At 36.0% G+C, this 16,674-nt stretch overlaps 1 protein-coding gene across 5 annotated transcripts in view; it reads left to right on the top strand.

Annotated features, from left to right (window-relative positions):
- Positions 1 to 215: 215 nt before the first annotated feature.
- The window catches only part of DLC1 (DLC1 Rho GTPase activating protein), a 409,459-nt gene continuing 393,000 nt past the window's right edge, over positions 216 to 16,674 (top strand). For 3 of the 5 annotated variants that reach the window (XM_057537474.1, XM_028164469.2, XM_057537475.1), the window contains exons 1-2: positions 216 to 518; positions 12,348 to 13,493. In XM_057537474.1, the coding sequence (XP_057393457.1) occupies positions 12,471 to 13,493 (1,023 nt within the window). In that variant the 5' untranslated portion in view covers positions 216 to 518; positions 12,348 to 12,470. The remainder of the gene's footprint in view (positions 519 to 12,347; positions 13,494 to 16,674) is intronic. The other 2 variants (XM_057537473.1, XM_057537468.1) reach the window with 2 other exon arrangements.

Genomic DNA, 16,674 nt, shown 5'->3' with positions numbered 1-16,674 from the left:
ATGTTTTCTTTCTTTTTTTTTCATAAGCAGCGTGAGATAGAAAAAGCTCTACGGCTTTATGACTCTCCAGCTAATCACCTCAAGGGTTTTGACAAACTCACTTAAGTTCTGTGTAAAATCAGAACTCCTAAATCGCCTGGGCGGGCCTCTGCTCTGCCCCCCTCCCCTCCTCTCGGTTCAGTCTTTCTCACATGCACACCACTCAGAGGCAGGAAATGCTTCCCAGGCAATCTGGGCCTGGTTGTGGAGGCCCCTTTTGCAAAACATCAGTCTGAATTTACTAGACAGAAGTCACTAGGAACGCCTTGACAGACTCCGGCTTCAGCTAAGGCTCCCTCCAGCTGCGGAGGCTGTTTTTGTTAGAATCACACACTGCGCAGAACTGCTTAGAATAGAGCCATGATCTCAACCACGAAATGTGAACTTATATTTTGGAGAAACTAACGGGGACGGACTCCTTTCCTAGGCTGAGTGTTGAAGCATGTCTTGCCTCGGCGTTTCAGCTCCTCCTCGTCTAGGTAAGACGCTGTGGACTATCTATCTTTACGCTTTGAGGCAATCTTTGAAGAGGCAGAAAGATTGAGAGAAATGTTAGCATCTTGCACGGAGTGGTGATTTCCTAGGTTTTAGAGCTGAGCCACGAAATCAGAAGTGGAAAAAGTTTAGTAAGTAAAAAACTGTGAGTCAAATTGTTTTAGCAAAATGTCAATTCTAAAATAGGCTCCATGGAGATTTTTCTCCGTAAACTAAGATCTTATTTTCATCCCTTTTTAATCCTTAACTTATTTATGACTGGAGCCAGAAGACAGACCAGTTTTCCTATTATATGGCTTATATGAAACAGATACATATTCTCACACATTGTGAGGTGTAAATGATTTTTTTTCTTTCCCCGTCTTTTGCCAACAGGAAAAGTAGATCCCGCTATAGAGTGACTTTTCTTAATAATGCATCTCCAAAGAAAATTTTGTGTCTCATTTAAAATATGAAGATTAGATTCCTCAATATTTCCCCACCCAGTTTCAACCACAGGTCAAACTGCTAATGCACAGCTTAAATGGTTTATTTTTAAAAAGAGTAAACACACGAAATTTTACAAATATTTCTATCCTAAATAGTATTTAATCTGATTTTTAAAAATTTAAAGATCAGAATTGGATTTAATTTATATTAACTTTCTTGAATTCACTATTCACTGCTCAGATCATATTCTGTGTGAATATTTTTGAATAAAGTAAATCTCAATGACAATGACATTCATTGTTACTATTTTAAGGCAGCTAGAAATCACTACAATCATATGAAAAGCTGATCTGCATTCATAATTCATGTAATCATAAAATTACATTTCCACTGGGCTATAGTGTATTTAAGTTATGTTTACATGTGCAGTATATGAGAAAAGAAATTTAGTAATGACTGACATAGCAGAGAGTTTTAATGCATAACATACTGTTATATTTCTGAATATTTAGAATGAAAATCATTATTTTATAGAAATCATATGGAATGGTATGTGAAGAGAACAAATATCCATGCATATTTCCAAATCTATTAGATGAACACAAAAGATCCCAAATGAAATATGAGAGCTATTTGACAGTTGGATCATAAGAAATCAAGTGTTTTCATCATAAACATTTACATAGTATAAGGTGACCTTTTGCTGTATTAGCTAATTATGCTTAAATTTTATGCTAGAATAACTTATATTGACAAATTTTAACTACTCACTAACAACTTGTTGTGTTAAGACTTCTAAAAGTGATTAAAAGAATCTGTTTTTTAAGTATGTTAAAAATAAAATATTGACTTGTCTAAATTATGATTTAATAAAATTCCTCAATAGAATTTTAAGGAAGGAAAGAATATAAGAGGTCACCTCTTCTAACACTGTCTTAAAGGTGCCAAAAAGGGAGCTGAAGCATGACATTCAAAAATGACCTGTCCAAGGTCACACCGCTAGTTAGTAGAAGAGATGACAGTGGAACCATAGTACCCTGTATCATAATTCAGGTAACTTAATATGACATCACCTTGTTCTCAAATAATAACTGCTCATAATAAAGTATGAATATATTCGTATCCGGTAGAAGGCTACCTTAAACAGAAAATTGTAATGCTTATTTTTTAAAAAAAGGCTTACAGCTGCCACCAGTATTACAGTGTAGAAAAAAATATATATTAATGGTTTTAAAAAAGAATCAAATTTACTAAGTAATGAAATTTCCTCAAATGCAAAAGTTTTCTTATGCCTTCAACAAACATTTTAAAGGAGTAACTTGTTTGTGACTGTTTTGTTACATTTCATGTTTATGCCAAGAAAATCAATCCATATGCTAATAATTATATTAACTTTAAACTGATGTTTCTTAAAAACACAGAGCTAGAAAGGAGGTTGTCTGATTCATATCCTTGCCTCCAAATGGTATCCTTATAAATCAACTTAACCAGTGACATTCGGAAAAGATTTTACTGCCCCCCACTGGAATCGGTTTAAGAATCTCACGTGCCCGGACATCCTTTTATTTATCTAACCTAAATCTCTATTGCTGCAGCCTGTTTCCAGTTCTGTGGGTTTCTACCTCAGTGGAAATGTGAAAAGCCTAAATGGACGTGTGAAAACATGAGTGTACATTTCTAGGCCAAATAAACCCACTTCCTTTCATCTTCCCTTCTACAGCTTATTTACAGTCCTTTAATTGGTTCATATATCTCCTCTGAGCCTTCTACAAAGTCCTTTAGTTGTAGCATGCAGAATTTGTTATAGTATATAAATAAATGGCTGACCAGTGCAGTGTCAAATGGAGGAGCTGGCTGCTTCATCTGTACATTCTTCATATATGACAGTATATGTTGCTGTGCACGCCGACATTGCACTTTCCATGGCAAGAGCCTTTCTAATAAAGCTAATATGTGTCATTTCTAGTACATACCATTTCCTTAGAGAAAATGTGAGTCATGATGCTTTTTTTCCCCATTTTTCTGAACCAGATTGGATTTCCTGATGTTATTACCACTTAAAAATAGGCTATTCAACATTTCCAGTGTCTCCACACTCTACATGATTGGAATGAGGAATAAATGCAGTAAAGCAATAGCCTATACAACTGATGGCATGATTACTAGAGGGCCTAGTACACCGTTTTATTTATTTTTTTCTTGAGGACGTTGTAATAAAAAAGAGAATTTTTCTGGCCCTATCCAAACCTGCTCATACCATACACCTCAGTACAAATACTTTAGGCATGGTTTAATCTTACTTATAGAGGATGGGTGTTATAGGATTAAAACAACTCTGAACTGGGACATTTAAGATGTGTCTTTCGTTTTTACTTCATTTGTTTCCTCTTGGAGAATGAATGAATTGGTGTCAATATCATCTTACAATGAGAATTCTCTCTGTAGAAATCATTATAGTACAACAAAGTTCCAAATGAGAGATGATTTAGATCTGGATCAGAAAATTTTATTATCTGAATAAACGTTAAGAATTGTACATGAGAATTTAAAGAGGATGAGGGAAAATTCCTCCAGATTTGAAGGAAATAGCATAAGTATTGTACCTTCTTCTCCCAGGTGAATGATAAGCCCCTTAGTTGCACAAATCAAACAGGTTCACAGAGAAGCCCAAATCCAGATTGACTTTGGGGTGGATATAGAAATACAGCATACTACTTCTAGTTTGGCATTAAACTGCTGGTCAGCTCATAGAGTTTTGAGAAATAGATGCGCTTAGTTTTTGAAGAAGGTAAACAGAATAAAGGTGAAGTGTGGATCTTGAGACCTAGTTTAAAAGAGATTATTGATTTTGATTCAGTGGATTATAGAGTATATAAGTGAACTTGAAAAGATTAAATAGGAATTCCGATGTAAAAAAAAGCTGAAAGGCAATATAAACAGCATGCGTATAAACTTGCTCATGAATTAAGCCAGAGGACTGAACAAAGCAGTTGTAGTTGCTTGTATGTGTGAAAAGCTTTCCCTACTAGACTGAAATAACAAAATGGTTTAGCAATACAATTCAGATAATCCAGAGGAAATCAGTCCTTTAATAGAAATGAGATCCAAAGGAAGTAGGAAGATCAGAAAGCAAGTTTAGAAATTCAACCAGTGTTTCTTTTTATTCCCAGCAGTTGGCAAAATACCTAGCATGTCAGGTATTGTCAATACATGTTTGTTAATAAATGTTTGTGGAATAAATAGGAGGGAAAGAAGAAAGAAGAAAGAAAGGAAAGGAAAACCAGCATTGAAGAGTTGGTGTTGTGAGACTTTTTTTAAAAATTTTCCAGACATCCTGTAATGATAGAATAATAATTTTTAAAGAGGAAGGAAAATAAGAGGTTGGCAAAAGTCATCGGAGCCTGAGGCCAGAGGTTAATAGCACTCTCATAAGATGACATTACAAGTTCATTAAGAGCCAGCAGAAAGCATGAGTATCCAAAAATAGTTCAAAGTTAAGTTACACGAGGCCAGTGAGAGCAGAGCACTAGTGAATTTTCCACAATTTAAATGGGGGTGGTGTACTGGAAAGCTCGTGGGAAGAGACAGAAAACTGGCTCAGATTTGCATCTTTGCCATTTGAAATCCTTGCTCTGTGATTTCAAGCATGCCCCATCCTACTTTGAGCTTCTGCTTTTTATTGGTAAAGTCTGAAAGATAATGCAAATATTTATATCACCGGGTCATTTTGAGCATTAGATGAGACTTTTTATGTACAAATTGGGTCGCATACAGTATAACAAACAAAATTTTGTTTTAAAAAGCAGAGGTCAAATGAATCAAGAAAGAAAGAATCATGGCGTTTCACCTTGTGGTCAAATCACTCATCTATATTGAAATAACATGGGCATGCAAGGGATAGTTCCAGCTCCTACTCAGCCATGGATTCTGCAGCTAAGATCCGTCAAAAACTAAATGAATCATTGCCATCACCATCTTTATCATCATCATCATCATCATTTAGTATCTAGTGATTCTTGCACTATGTCATGGATTAAGTGTTTTACATATATTACCAGCTCATTATTATTATATTCTCTCCCAACAATTTTCATTATTCCCATTATAGAAGCGAGAAAACTGGGGAAGACAAAACCTAAGTAACTAATGCAAATCACCAGAAAAAAAAAAAAAAAGTTTCTTTAACAGACATCTTGCCTTCACAAAAAATAGAGGTAATAATCACTGCCCATCAATAGGTGTTAGAGATTGAGCTAGTTACTTAGTCCTGCCAAAATTTCTCCCTGTAAAATCAGGACAATGATAGTACTTACTTCATAGAGTATTTGTGAGTATTATTACTAAAGGAGATAGTGTAAGTGCAACACCAAATACAGGGCCTGATCCACAGTAAAGGCTTAATACATGGAAGCTCTTTTACTATTACTATTATCACGATCATCAAAAGTTTCTAATGCACCTACTATTACTTGGGTATATGGGACACTTGGTAGTAAAAACAAGCTCAAATGTACATAGGAAGATGACAAAATAAGATAAGAATTATAGATATTAAATACAGAAGACAAAAGTTGATATCAGAGGCATCAATCCCTGATAGGATACCAACCTAACAGAAGTAGCTAAGTTCTCAGTGATTTCATGTTCCTGATTTCAGTGAAAGTTGTACTTACCAAATGACTGAAATCTCAGTATTCTGTTGTCACCTAGCTGTCTGAGCACCTGTGTTGCTGTAGCCCTCTTGTTTATATTTGGTGATTACTGTGTCTACCCTTAGAGTGTTCTTAGAAATGATAGCAAAGTTAAAAATAGAAAGTGGCCACTTAAAGCAAAGCCACATCTCACCATGCTGATGATAAAGCATTATAATTCATGTCCGTTGTGGAATAGAAGTATCTTTTTATAATAAGGCAAAACCACATTTCAATCATATTGCTTTGCCATTAAAAAAAAAGACAACCAAACTTTTGATATCAAATTTAACTCTAAGCTATTTCCTGTTGCATGAAAAATTCCAAGTGAAATAAGTTAGGAGCAAAGGCAATACTTTTCTTTGGTTATAAGGGAGTCTGCAGAAAAGAGATATGAAGTCAAAAAACCAAATGATTAATTATTCATTAATGAATTTATTTGAAGAAATAGCTAAGATACAGCGTAGTTCTAGGTGCTCAAAGGGTTCTGTACCAGATGGAACACTGTTATTGAGAAGACTGTGTACTTTCTAAAAAAATTAAACATGGAATCCCAAAGGAAATACAGGTGTCTATAACTTACTGCATCCATGATGCAATATTGTCCCCCAAGACTGTGTTAATTCTGGGATCTCTTAGAAACCAATTATCCCCAGAAAAGTCTTAGTGGTATCAGACAAATATGACATTTTTAAAGATTTACTCAAATTACACGTGGTTATTTAAAAAAACGTTCTGAGAATCCGCAAACCTGGCTGACCTGAGCGGCAAAGTGGTGGTAAGTCAAACACTGCCAGTATCTGGGTTCCTCCCTGCAAGGGAATTAGAAACTACCGAGGCTACATTAAATAGTAGGAAGCTGGAGGTAAAAATAGGGCACCTCAGAAATATTAACTTGCAACTTTGTAACAGCCTGTTCTTTCCTGAGGAGCTGACAGAATTCTAGTGGATTGACAGAGTTAGTTTCAAATTTACTTGATTCTTGGAACACATTTGAGAGCTAAGAAGGAGAAAAAACTTACCAAGCTCAGTAAAACTAATATATACATAAAAATAGGTAAACATTTTAAAAAATATTTTAATTGGGTACCCATTTCTTCATTCTTCTTCTAAAGACCAAAAATGATGGAAGCTTGGATGTGTCTCTCAGAAAAAGTGATGTACTACTTAATCCACTGACTTAGCTCATTATAGATGGTTTATTCTGTAATTTACTAAGACTTTTGATGATTTCCAGACAGCCTAAAGACATGGAAGCTTTTTCATATATAATATTTTAAGCTTCGTTAAGTAATTTACCAGTAAAGAATTTTAAAAGGAGTTTGTTTTTTCCACAGACAGCTAATGAGGCATAATGAGTAAATTCCAACATTTGACAAAGTATGTAAAAGTAGATGGATAATGATTTTGTGAAGGATTAAGACAAAGGTTGCCACTAAAGAAAGGAAATCTGCCTGTAGTCATACAGAGATAGGTTTTTGCATCGTTATTAAAGGTTTCTCTCTCCTAAGCCTAATTCTAGCCCTGTCTCATTTCGATTAGTTAGCATGAGTATTTTAAAGAAAAAGCACTAATTGTCTTTTACTAAAAGTTGGCTATCCTGATTAGACTCTTAGAAATGCTTTCTTTGAATGTGGTTTGTTTTTTTTTTTTTGCTATTTGTTCATGCATTTACATAAAGGGATTAAGAATAATCATATCTGTCCTAGGCGTTTTCGCTGATCCTAAGCCTCTTGAATATTTGACAGTTTTGCGTTGAAAAGCATTCCTCTCATGTTATCATTGAGTTGGGGGCAGTGGAAGGTGCCCAAATGTGCCACAATTTAGTTTGCTAGATAATTTGTTCTTTGACAGTTCCATCAAGAAAATGAATTTCATTTTGACCTCCACAAAAGCTCAGTCAGGAAGATTTACTTTGCCATCAGTGAGCACACATTTGAAGAACTACAGTGAGCTGTGATCATGTCTGTTTATATGTTGATTCTGCTGTAATCATCTAATTCAATTCAATAAGTGTTTGGATGGCACTTATCACATGCAAAGGTGACTCCCTGAGTGTAGGCCAAGATACATTAAGATGTCACATCAGGGCTTCCCTGGTGGCGCAGTGGTTGAGAACCTGCCTGCTAATGCAGGAGACGCAGGTTCGGGCCCTGGTCTGGGAAGATCCCACATGCCGCGGAGCGGCTGGGCCCGTGAGCCACAGTTGCTGAGCCTGCGCGTCTGGAGCCTGTGCTCCGCAGCGGGAGAGGCCGCGATGGTGAGAGGCCTGCGCAGCGCGATGAAGAGTGGCCCCCACTTGCCACAACTAGAGAAAGCCCTCGCACAGAAACGAAGACCCAGCACAGCCAAAAATAAATAAATAAATTAATTAATTAATTAAAAAAAAAAAAAAAAAAGATGTCACATCACTCTAGGATGTCCAGATTCCCCATCTCTCCACCTCACCAACTTGACCCTTATATTAGCAACAATGTGGGCCATTGTAGAAATGCTCCCTTCTTGGTTCAGATGCATTCTCTATTCTTGCAAGAGTGCATGTTAGAGAATTTAACCTACCTTTAATTAAAAGGAGATTATTTCCCTCATGTCTTCTCTTCTTTCTCCCAGTGACTGAGTACAAGCTATGTGGTAGCTATTGCATATAGATATGCATTAAAGCAGTAGTAGGAGAAGAGAGAAGAGTAGGAGAAGAGTAGTAGGAGAAGAGAGTAGTAGTAGAAATTTAATATGGGATGGGTAATTAAGAAGAAAGACCTGATGGGAAACCAGAAGTAACTCCAGCCATCTAAGGAGAGAGTAGGAAAATACAGAGAAACTGGCAGTACTATTATGCCTTCTATTAAATATGCAGCAGCTGTGTGAAGGTGTTTAAAAACAACCCAGGAGTCAATCATGTGCATGTGTGTGTGAGTGTGTGTGTATTTATTTGTATATGTGTATGTATACATATACCTATATATGTCATCTGTTTTCTGAAAGGATAAAACAATATAATATATATTTAGGCTTATATTCCCAATGTTTAGTAGACTGCCTGCAGCCCATTCGGCACTAAATAAACACTTGTTGAATAAATGATTATGATCAGGCAATGTTGCTCTCAGTTCTAAGGTACTGCCCACTTGATTTCAGCCACAAGTACTTCATCTGCACCGTGTTTTCCCAGGCTATAGTATCGGCAATAGTGATTCCCATCAGGCTTTTCTTTCCTAGGGACAATTGCCAGGTCAAAATACAAGGTGTGTGTTTATTTCAGGAGCAAGTGCAAAAGAGAGCATGATCATTTGATGTCAGACATAGGTCAGGGATTCTCAAACTAGAATATCTTCAATTGTTTTTTAGTACAGTAATTCAATTTTGATTAATTTTAAAATATACACTGCATGCCACTGTATGCTTATGTTAAAGAGTGGTGTTATGAAATTAACCCAAACAATAAATTTTAAATCACTCTGTGTCTAAACAGCCTATGCACTAATATCACAAAAAGCAAATGTGGGCATTTCACAAATATTTTCCAGAATCATTACATAATTAGAGGTACATAGAGTTTCTTGTAATATTAATACAGTGGTGTTTGAACACATGCATCTAAGAAGTGAAAAATCCCCATGGAAATTCACTTCATAAAATCAACACCCTGGAATGACTTACACTTTTCCAGATCCTTCATCCAAATCCTCAGCAGCTGAGCTCATTCTGAATGAAACTGCATAAAAGTGATTACAAGAAAAAGTAGTAGAAGTTTGCAAAATAAGTAGTCGGTAATTAGAAATATAATTTTGAACAAGGCAGCCTGGTGAGAAGGCTCAAAGGGAAAGTGAGGTCTTTTACAAAGACTTCTAAATCTTACAGGACAGATTCTAGTCAATTCAGATGACTTAGAAAATGAGGCCAATATACTCCAATGTGATGGACAATATATTTTAATTAATACGGTGTTCAGCCTTTAGATCCTGAAGGCAGGTTTTAACTATAAATCTTACAAATCAGAATTAAAATAGGAAGTATGAATAAGAAAGCTTGTTGAGATAAAGTTTTTAAAACAATCTATCAGACCACAGGATATGGAATGAACATTCAAACTGTAGTGATGATGGTCATAATGAGAGTTAGGAAATTTTATGTCTTCAAAATAAAGACACTATAAATTCACAGGAATGATTTGGAAATGTCCAAAGAACGTAGATTAGAAATTAGGACAGAAGGAGTTAATGTTGTGTCAAATCTATCTAATTTATAATCTCTCTTTGCGGCTAGATTGTCTCAGAACTTGTTGAACTGTCTTCCTTTGATGTTATAAAAATACTTACCTAGGGGCTTCCCTGGTGGCGCAGTGGTTGAGAATCTGCCTGCCAATGCAGAGGACACGGGTTTGAGCCCTGGTCTGGGAAGATCCCACATGCCGCGGAGCAACTAGGCCCGTGAGCCACAATTACTGAGTCTGCGCGTCTGGAGCCTGTGCTCCGCAACAAGAGAGGCCGCAATAGTGAGAGGCCCGCGCACCGTGATGAAGAGTGGCCCCCGCTTCCCGCAACTAGAGAAAGCCCTTGCACAGAGACGAAGACCCAACACAGCCATAAATAAAAAGAAAGACTAGCAACCTTCATGCCATAAAATAAAATAAATAAAATAAAATAAAATCACTGTGCAACTACGGGGTATAACCTGGGTTTCTTAAGACCCCAAAAGCTTCATGGATCCAAAAAAAAAAAAAAAAACTTACCTACTTGCCAAGGTTGAGTGCAGTAAGCTAATTAATATTATGGTAAGGACTTAAAGGCAAAAATTTTATGTAATCTGTTCCCCAAGGGGTTAATAAAACTCTTTCTCCTTCTTCATCAGAGAAAGAAAACCAGAATTGTCTGAACTTAAATGTAAGTGTGGCTTAGGCATGACACTAATACCACTTGGCATTTCTTAAGTTAGCCTGCTCTTTCTACACTGGATAAAAATAAAGAAAAGAAAGCATCTAAAACAGAACCGCCCTATTACAACCCAAATTTGCCCATGAAAGCAGAAATTTTCTGGCCTGCATCTATGCGTTTTTTCCACTTTCCGTAGCCTACCACACTATAATGACTTATGCATGGAATTCAGGGACTTTATATTTTCTTATGAATGCCAACATGGAAAATGTGAATGCTGACCATTTTCAAAGATACTCACAGACACTTCAAGAAACAGAATAGTAACCAGAATGATATTTGGTCAGTCTGGGATACCAAAATTCTAGTACATTCCTGGTCTTTACAAGATGGGAATATTTACCTTTCTGGCATGTGCTTAGTCAGAATAGCTTGCGATTTTTGGTGGGGAGTCAGAGTCCTTTTCAATAGACTGAAGTGACCCAAAACCAGCACTTCAGTTAATCTTGTTTATGATTGAAATCAATAAGCCAACCCATGTTATGTGCTGACAGTTCTTGTGTGGTGTAAAAACTGGAAGTGTCTGCTCTTGAATAAGATTTTTCTTTTACAGTCCAGTCGTTAGGTTTCATAATGGGACAACATTTGGATTAGTCATTTTTATAAGGTTGAGTTTACACTGGTATAATTTGTTGCCTTTAACTAAGGCTTTGAATAATTTAAGGCAAAAAGGATGGATACCTGGAATGTGTTTATATTCTGACCTTATCTTATGTCTGGTTTTCTTGTTTACTTAAAATTTTATGGCCAAATGCTAACAGAAGTATACAAACTAAACTCCTTAGAAGCCAAAGAGAATGAGACTGAAATTTCTGAATTATTTCAGTTGTCTTATCATGCTCACATCTTCTTTTTGGGTCACCCGAATTCCTGCCTGAAGAGTTTAGATTTTATATCTACTAAAGATGTGTGGAGGGAAGAGGTGGCAGTAGAATCACATTCCATGGATGAAGTTTGTTGGCTCTCTAAGCCTGGGTCTTAGAACCGGGGCCTACTTTGAATCCAGGCTTACCTCCTAGATGTATGACCTTGGGCAAGTTATTTAATTTCTCTAAGCTTCAACAGTACTAGCTTGCTAGCGGGTCGTAGCAGCAATGAGATGCATGTAAATGTATTTATCCTAAGGCGTTTTAAGTGGTGTGTGTTATGCTTTCTTATGCATGAATTATGTGTTAGTATGAGCTAAACTGGATTACTCCATGTTTCTTAGTCACTCCCTGGAGTAAATGCATTCTGGTAGTTTGGGATCTGTATTAGCTCTTTCACACACTAATACATTACACATGCTGTCTCTATAGCTCAAGTTTTGCATGAACAGTTCCCTGGTGGCCTTCAGTGCAATTCAAACCAAACAGCCAATAGATTTCTGTAATGATTTGTGTCCACAAAAGTAAATCAGGAAAGCATCTAAGCTAGAGCAACTAGTTTCTTCCAGTGAATTTTATTAAGTATAGCAATCCAAATATTTTCCTAATGGAATTTTAAATATTCAATATGTATATCTTTATTCGTTAATAGATCAGTCAATCCAGCTGCATTTAAAAGTATTGTTAATGATTTTTGACCAGAAATATTGAATGTGAAATTGTCTTCTACTATTAGCCTGCTTCTTAAAGAAATAACCTTATTAAGGCTATTAAATAGAAGCTTTATACAATCTCTGAATCTTTCATAGCACAGCTTAAGTGCTCTCTTTTCTAAGATATATTTTGACTTTAGAACTATATCCTGAACTATGTATATTTCTTTAATTTTTTAATAGGTGGTGCAATGACAAAACTTACTCTCTTCTTCAATCAGTGAATTTGAAGTAATCTTTCATCATTTCATCTCCTTTAGTCTCATATGGAATGTATCTCTCTATCTGTTGTTAAACTACGATGACATGTCTGTAGCTATCAGAAAGAGAAGCTGGGAAGAACATGTGACCCAGTGGATGGGACAGCCTTTTAATTCTGATGATTGTAACACAGCATGTCATCATGGACTCGTAGCTGACAGCTTGCAGGCAAGTATGGAAAAAGATGCAACTCTAAATGTGGACCGCAAAGAAAGGTGTGTTTCACTACCAGACTGCTGTCATGGCTCAGAGCTGAGAGATATTCCTGGGAGGCCAATGGGTCACATTTCAAAGGAGGTGGATGAAGATGACAGCCATGAAGGTGAAGACCAGTTTCTTTCTCTGGAGGCCAGCACGGAAACACTAGTGCATGTTTCTGATGAGGATACTGATTCTGATCTATATCTTACAGATGATAAACAGATTTTAACTACTCAAGGGCCTAAAACGTCAGACCAACATAGCATCAAAGGAGCAGGCTCCTTAGTAAAGACGCTGCCCATCATGGAAAGTAACCAAGGTTCTTATGACTCCTGGGGAATGGCTGGTGGAGCTGGTTTAGTGCTGGTAGAGGAAAAGGGGGACAGAAAAGTTGTTGACATGGTGAGTAAAAGCCTGGAGCTTTGTAAGGATATAAGCCTAAGTGAAATAAAAGATGCATCCAAAATGAATGCATGTGATTCTTTGAATGTGAAAGATATTGTGCCGGAAAAGCAATTGCTTAATTCTGCTGTAATTGCTCAGCATCGAAGGAAACCCGACTTCCCTAAAGATGAACATGAAAGAAACACCTGCAGTGCAGTACAAGATGAGTTCTTGGCTATTCCTTGTACAGACAGAGGACTGCCATTATTAAAAACAGATTCTGGAAGCTGCCTTCTGCAGCCTCCTTCCTGCCCTAGTGGAATGTCAGCTGAAAATGGCCTGGAGAAGAGTGGTTTCTTAGAACATCAAAACAGAAGTCTTCCAAAGGTCAACTCAGGAGATGGCATGCAGTGTTTACACATAAAGGAGACTCTGGCCACCCATGAACCCACAGATAACCAAGTCAGACTTCGTAAAAGAAAGGTAAGACACATGCACCTATTATCTGGCTTTTGGAATTTTGTAAATATCCTTGTTTCTGTCACTTATTATTTTGCTAGAGTTAAAAAGATATGTGGACATTTCTTTTGCTCAGTAGTGTAGCTGTATGACTCAAAGAGCATCTTCTTGGGGAAATCATCAAAATATGTAAAAATTAAAACAGGATAACCTATCCATTTCACTAACAATATTTATAATGGTTCATGAACATTCTATTTTAGAATAGTGTTGAAGACAGAACTGGTTTCACTTTCTTTGGCTGGAATTAAATAGCCACCAGATAGTTCAAAGCCTATCTAAAGAGTGATCTCTAATTTTTAGAAAGAATGTCATGGTAATTTTTAATTAAAATTGTTTATTTTAGCTTGCTTCTTTTTCCCTTTAAAAAGTATATTTTATTATAATAAAAGTGGTATAAATCACATATTTTAAATGAGCCCTTTGCATATACCAAGGCAACAGTAGCCCCTCCCCCAAAATATGCTAATGCTATTTTAAATGATACCCTGGCACATTTGCTATCCATAGCTATATGACATTTTTTTTAAACTCTTGACCAAAAAGGATGAATAACTGAAGTAAATTTTTATGCTGAGGCACCTTTGAGTAATCCTGTAAATGCCATGATCCCCCAAGAAGTTTCCAAGTGAGAGACACAAGGATTGGAAGGAACTACGTGGATCATGATTTAGTTAGAGAACTCCTGACCAAAGTTTGTCATACCTTTAGGATTTCCCCAACATTCTTCCCACACTGTAGTACTCTATAATCCTGATGTAAATACAAGTAAAATTTCTTCTGTAAATCCAACATGCCCATTGGCATCAAAAAAACCCTGCAGATTGGACACTTTGGTGCAACATCCTTGCCCTTCTCTTGATATACTACTAATCCATAATTCCTATTCTCCTAAGACAAAACTAAGGTTCTTAGTTCTATTCAACGGGGCTATCTACAGTGAGAAAAAAAAAATCTTCAACTATCTTTTGGTGAAGAAATCTGGTTTCCATAAACTGTAGTTTTGCTAACAAACTAGATCAGTAACGTGTCATAAGTTAAAGTGAAGTCAAAGACTTTACAGCAAAGATCAATGTGCTCAAAGTACATGCCAACAGAACTTTCTGTGCTTCTGGCGAACTCTTCCTTCCTTACATAAATTGTATTAAAAAGTTAATGCTGCATAATGTTGTTATGATTAGACTGCTCAGGTCACTTTTTCAGAAATGTCCATATAGTCTATCAAATCTGTTGGAGGGAATGTAATAATGACGTAAGAAAATATTAACTGACCTATGACATAGCTTCCCTAAAATAAGACAGACCCTGCCCAACTGCCGCCAGAAACATTAAACATTCCAGAAACATATGCTCACCACTTGGACATTTATATCAATACTAAGAATGCTGGAAAGAATTTGCTCTTGGACATGTCACTATAGCATAGTTGCATTACAAGAGCCATAATTATATCTCATTTACAAGTTCTAACTTAAATATTCTATTTTAAGCATTTCATCATTCTAAAGTGTTGTGGTATTGTCTGGTGGAGTATTTGTTTTGACTCTACAACTCATTTGGGATGCTTTGTAATAAACAGATTAAATGCAAAGTTTCAGGTTTGGAATTTACTCTGGGGAAGTATGATTATGGGAGAAGCCTCTAGAAGCAAAATGTGTAGGAATTTTTGTTCTATCTGATGCTGAATGAGTGCTGAAATACCTTCAAGTTTTGCACTAACTATTTTAGAACTTTACCAAAAGAAAAAACAAAATAAATTCATAAAAATATATGTACAGAGATGTTCGTCATTGTATTATGTGTTACTGACAAAAAAGATACAATCCAAATTTCCATCAATAAAGGATGTATAATGATTGTTTAATCTATAGTTTGGAATGCTATGCAGCCCTGAAAAAGATGGAGTGAGATCCATGTGCTCTAACTGAACGGTGCTCATGATATAGTATATGTAGAAAAAGACAGTGGCAGACCAATATTTGTAGCACATCCCAACCTTATATGATGAAATGTGTGGATACAGATACAGATAGAAATATAGATGGGTTATAAACCTCTCTAGATGACTAAATAAGAATATGCAAAATTCTAGATAAATAGGCACAAAATTGTTGACAGCAATTACTTTGAGAGAATGGAAGTAAAAGGATAGAAGCAGGGGATTTTCAATTTTTAGCCTATATAATTTTTATAAAAGGTGATAGTATTCTGGGTGAAATGCACACAATGAACAGAAGTACAAAAACAAAATAATATTTGATATATAAACTATTTGAAGCATTTTCTGCATGGCACAGAACAACCCTTTATCTATATAGTTATTATGATTATTATTACTCTTATGAAATGAAAACAAATATGAATTTTTTCAAAATATCAACAAAAGTTTCAATCAACTACTCCAATGCTAATGCCAGTGCAACTAGTTTAAAACAGATAAACCTTTTGGAGAGACACATGGACCCCAGTTTCATGTCTAAAGTGTTAGGGGACTGATTCTGAAAAGAGTTGGCTTAGTTGTCTGTATCTTTTAAACTATTTGTCAACCACTGTGACAGCTTTGAGATGAAGAGCTTAGAAAGGTGAAACAGAATATAAGCTAATAAAATTTTAGTTACGGAACTTTAATCAGCTCATTATCTGATATGAGTGAACCAAATCCTTCATAGAGTTTATGAACATGAATTTTTTGTGGGAGGGAGTCAGGATAAAATCAGGTTCTAAAACTTGAAAAAAAAAAGAAAGCAAAAACAGAGATTATAAGGGTAATGCTCAGAATGCACTGAGCTACTACTCTAGAGATATCATTGTACTTTAGATACAAATTATCATTCCTTCAAACCTATAAATATTGGCAGGCATTTGTTGCTCAGCATGACGTATTTTTTCTTGTTTTCCAATGATATTTCTGGCCATTAAGGATAGCCACACATACTTATTAGGAGTGTCAATTGGAGATGACTGCGTTTGTAGTATGTGTAAATATTGACCTTTAAGCTAATAATTTCCTTAAATATGATGAAATATATCATTAAATTGGAGCCACTGAAATCAAAGGGAAACCAAATAAATCATGAGCAGACATTAGTAAATGAGCCAGGAAGATCGTGTGGCATATGACGAGCGCTTATAGGGCGTGGGTGGG

Source organism: Balaenoptera acutorostrata, chromosome 21 (assembly GCF_949987535.1).
Source record: "Balaenoptera acutorostrata chromosome 21, mBalAcu1.1, whole genome shotgun sequence".
Classification (NCBI taxonomy): Eukaryota; Metazoa; Chordata; class Mammalia; order Artiodactyla; family Balaenopteridae; genus Balaenoptera; species Balaenoptera acutorostrata.
This window is presented reverse-complemented; position numbering and strand designations above follow the sequence as displayed.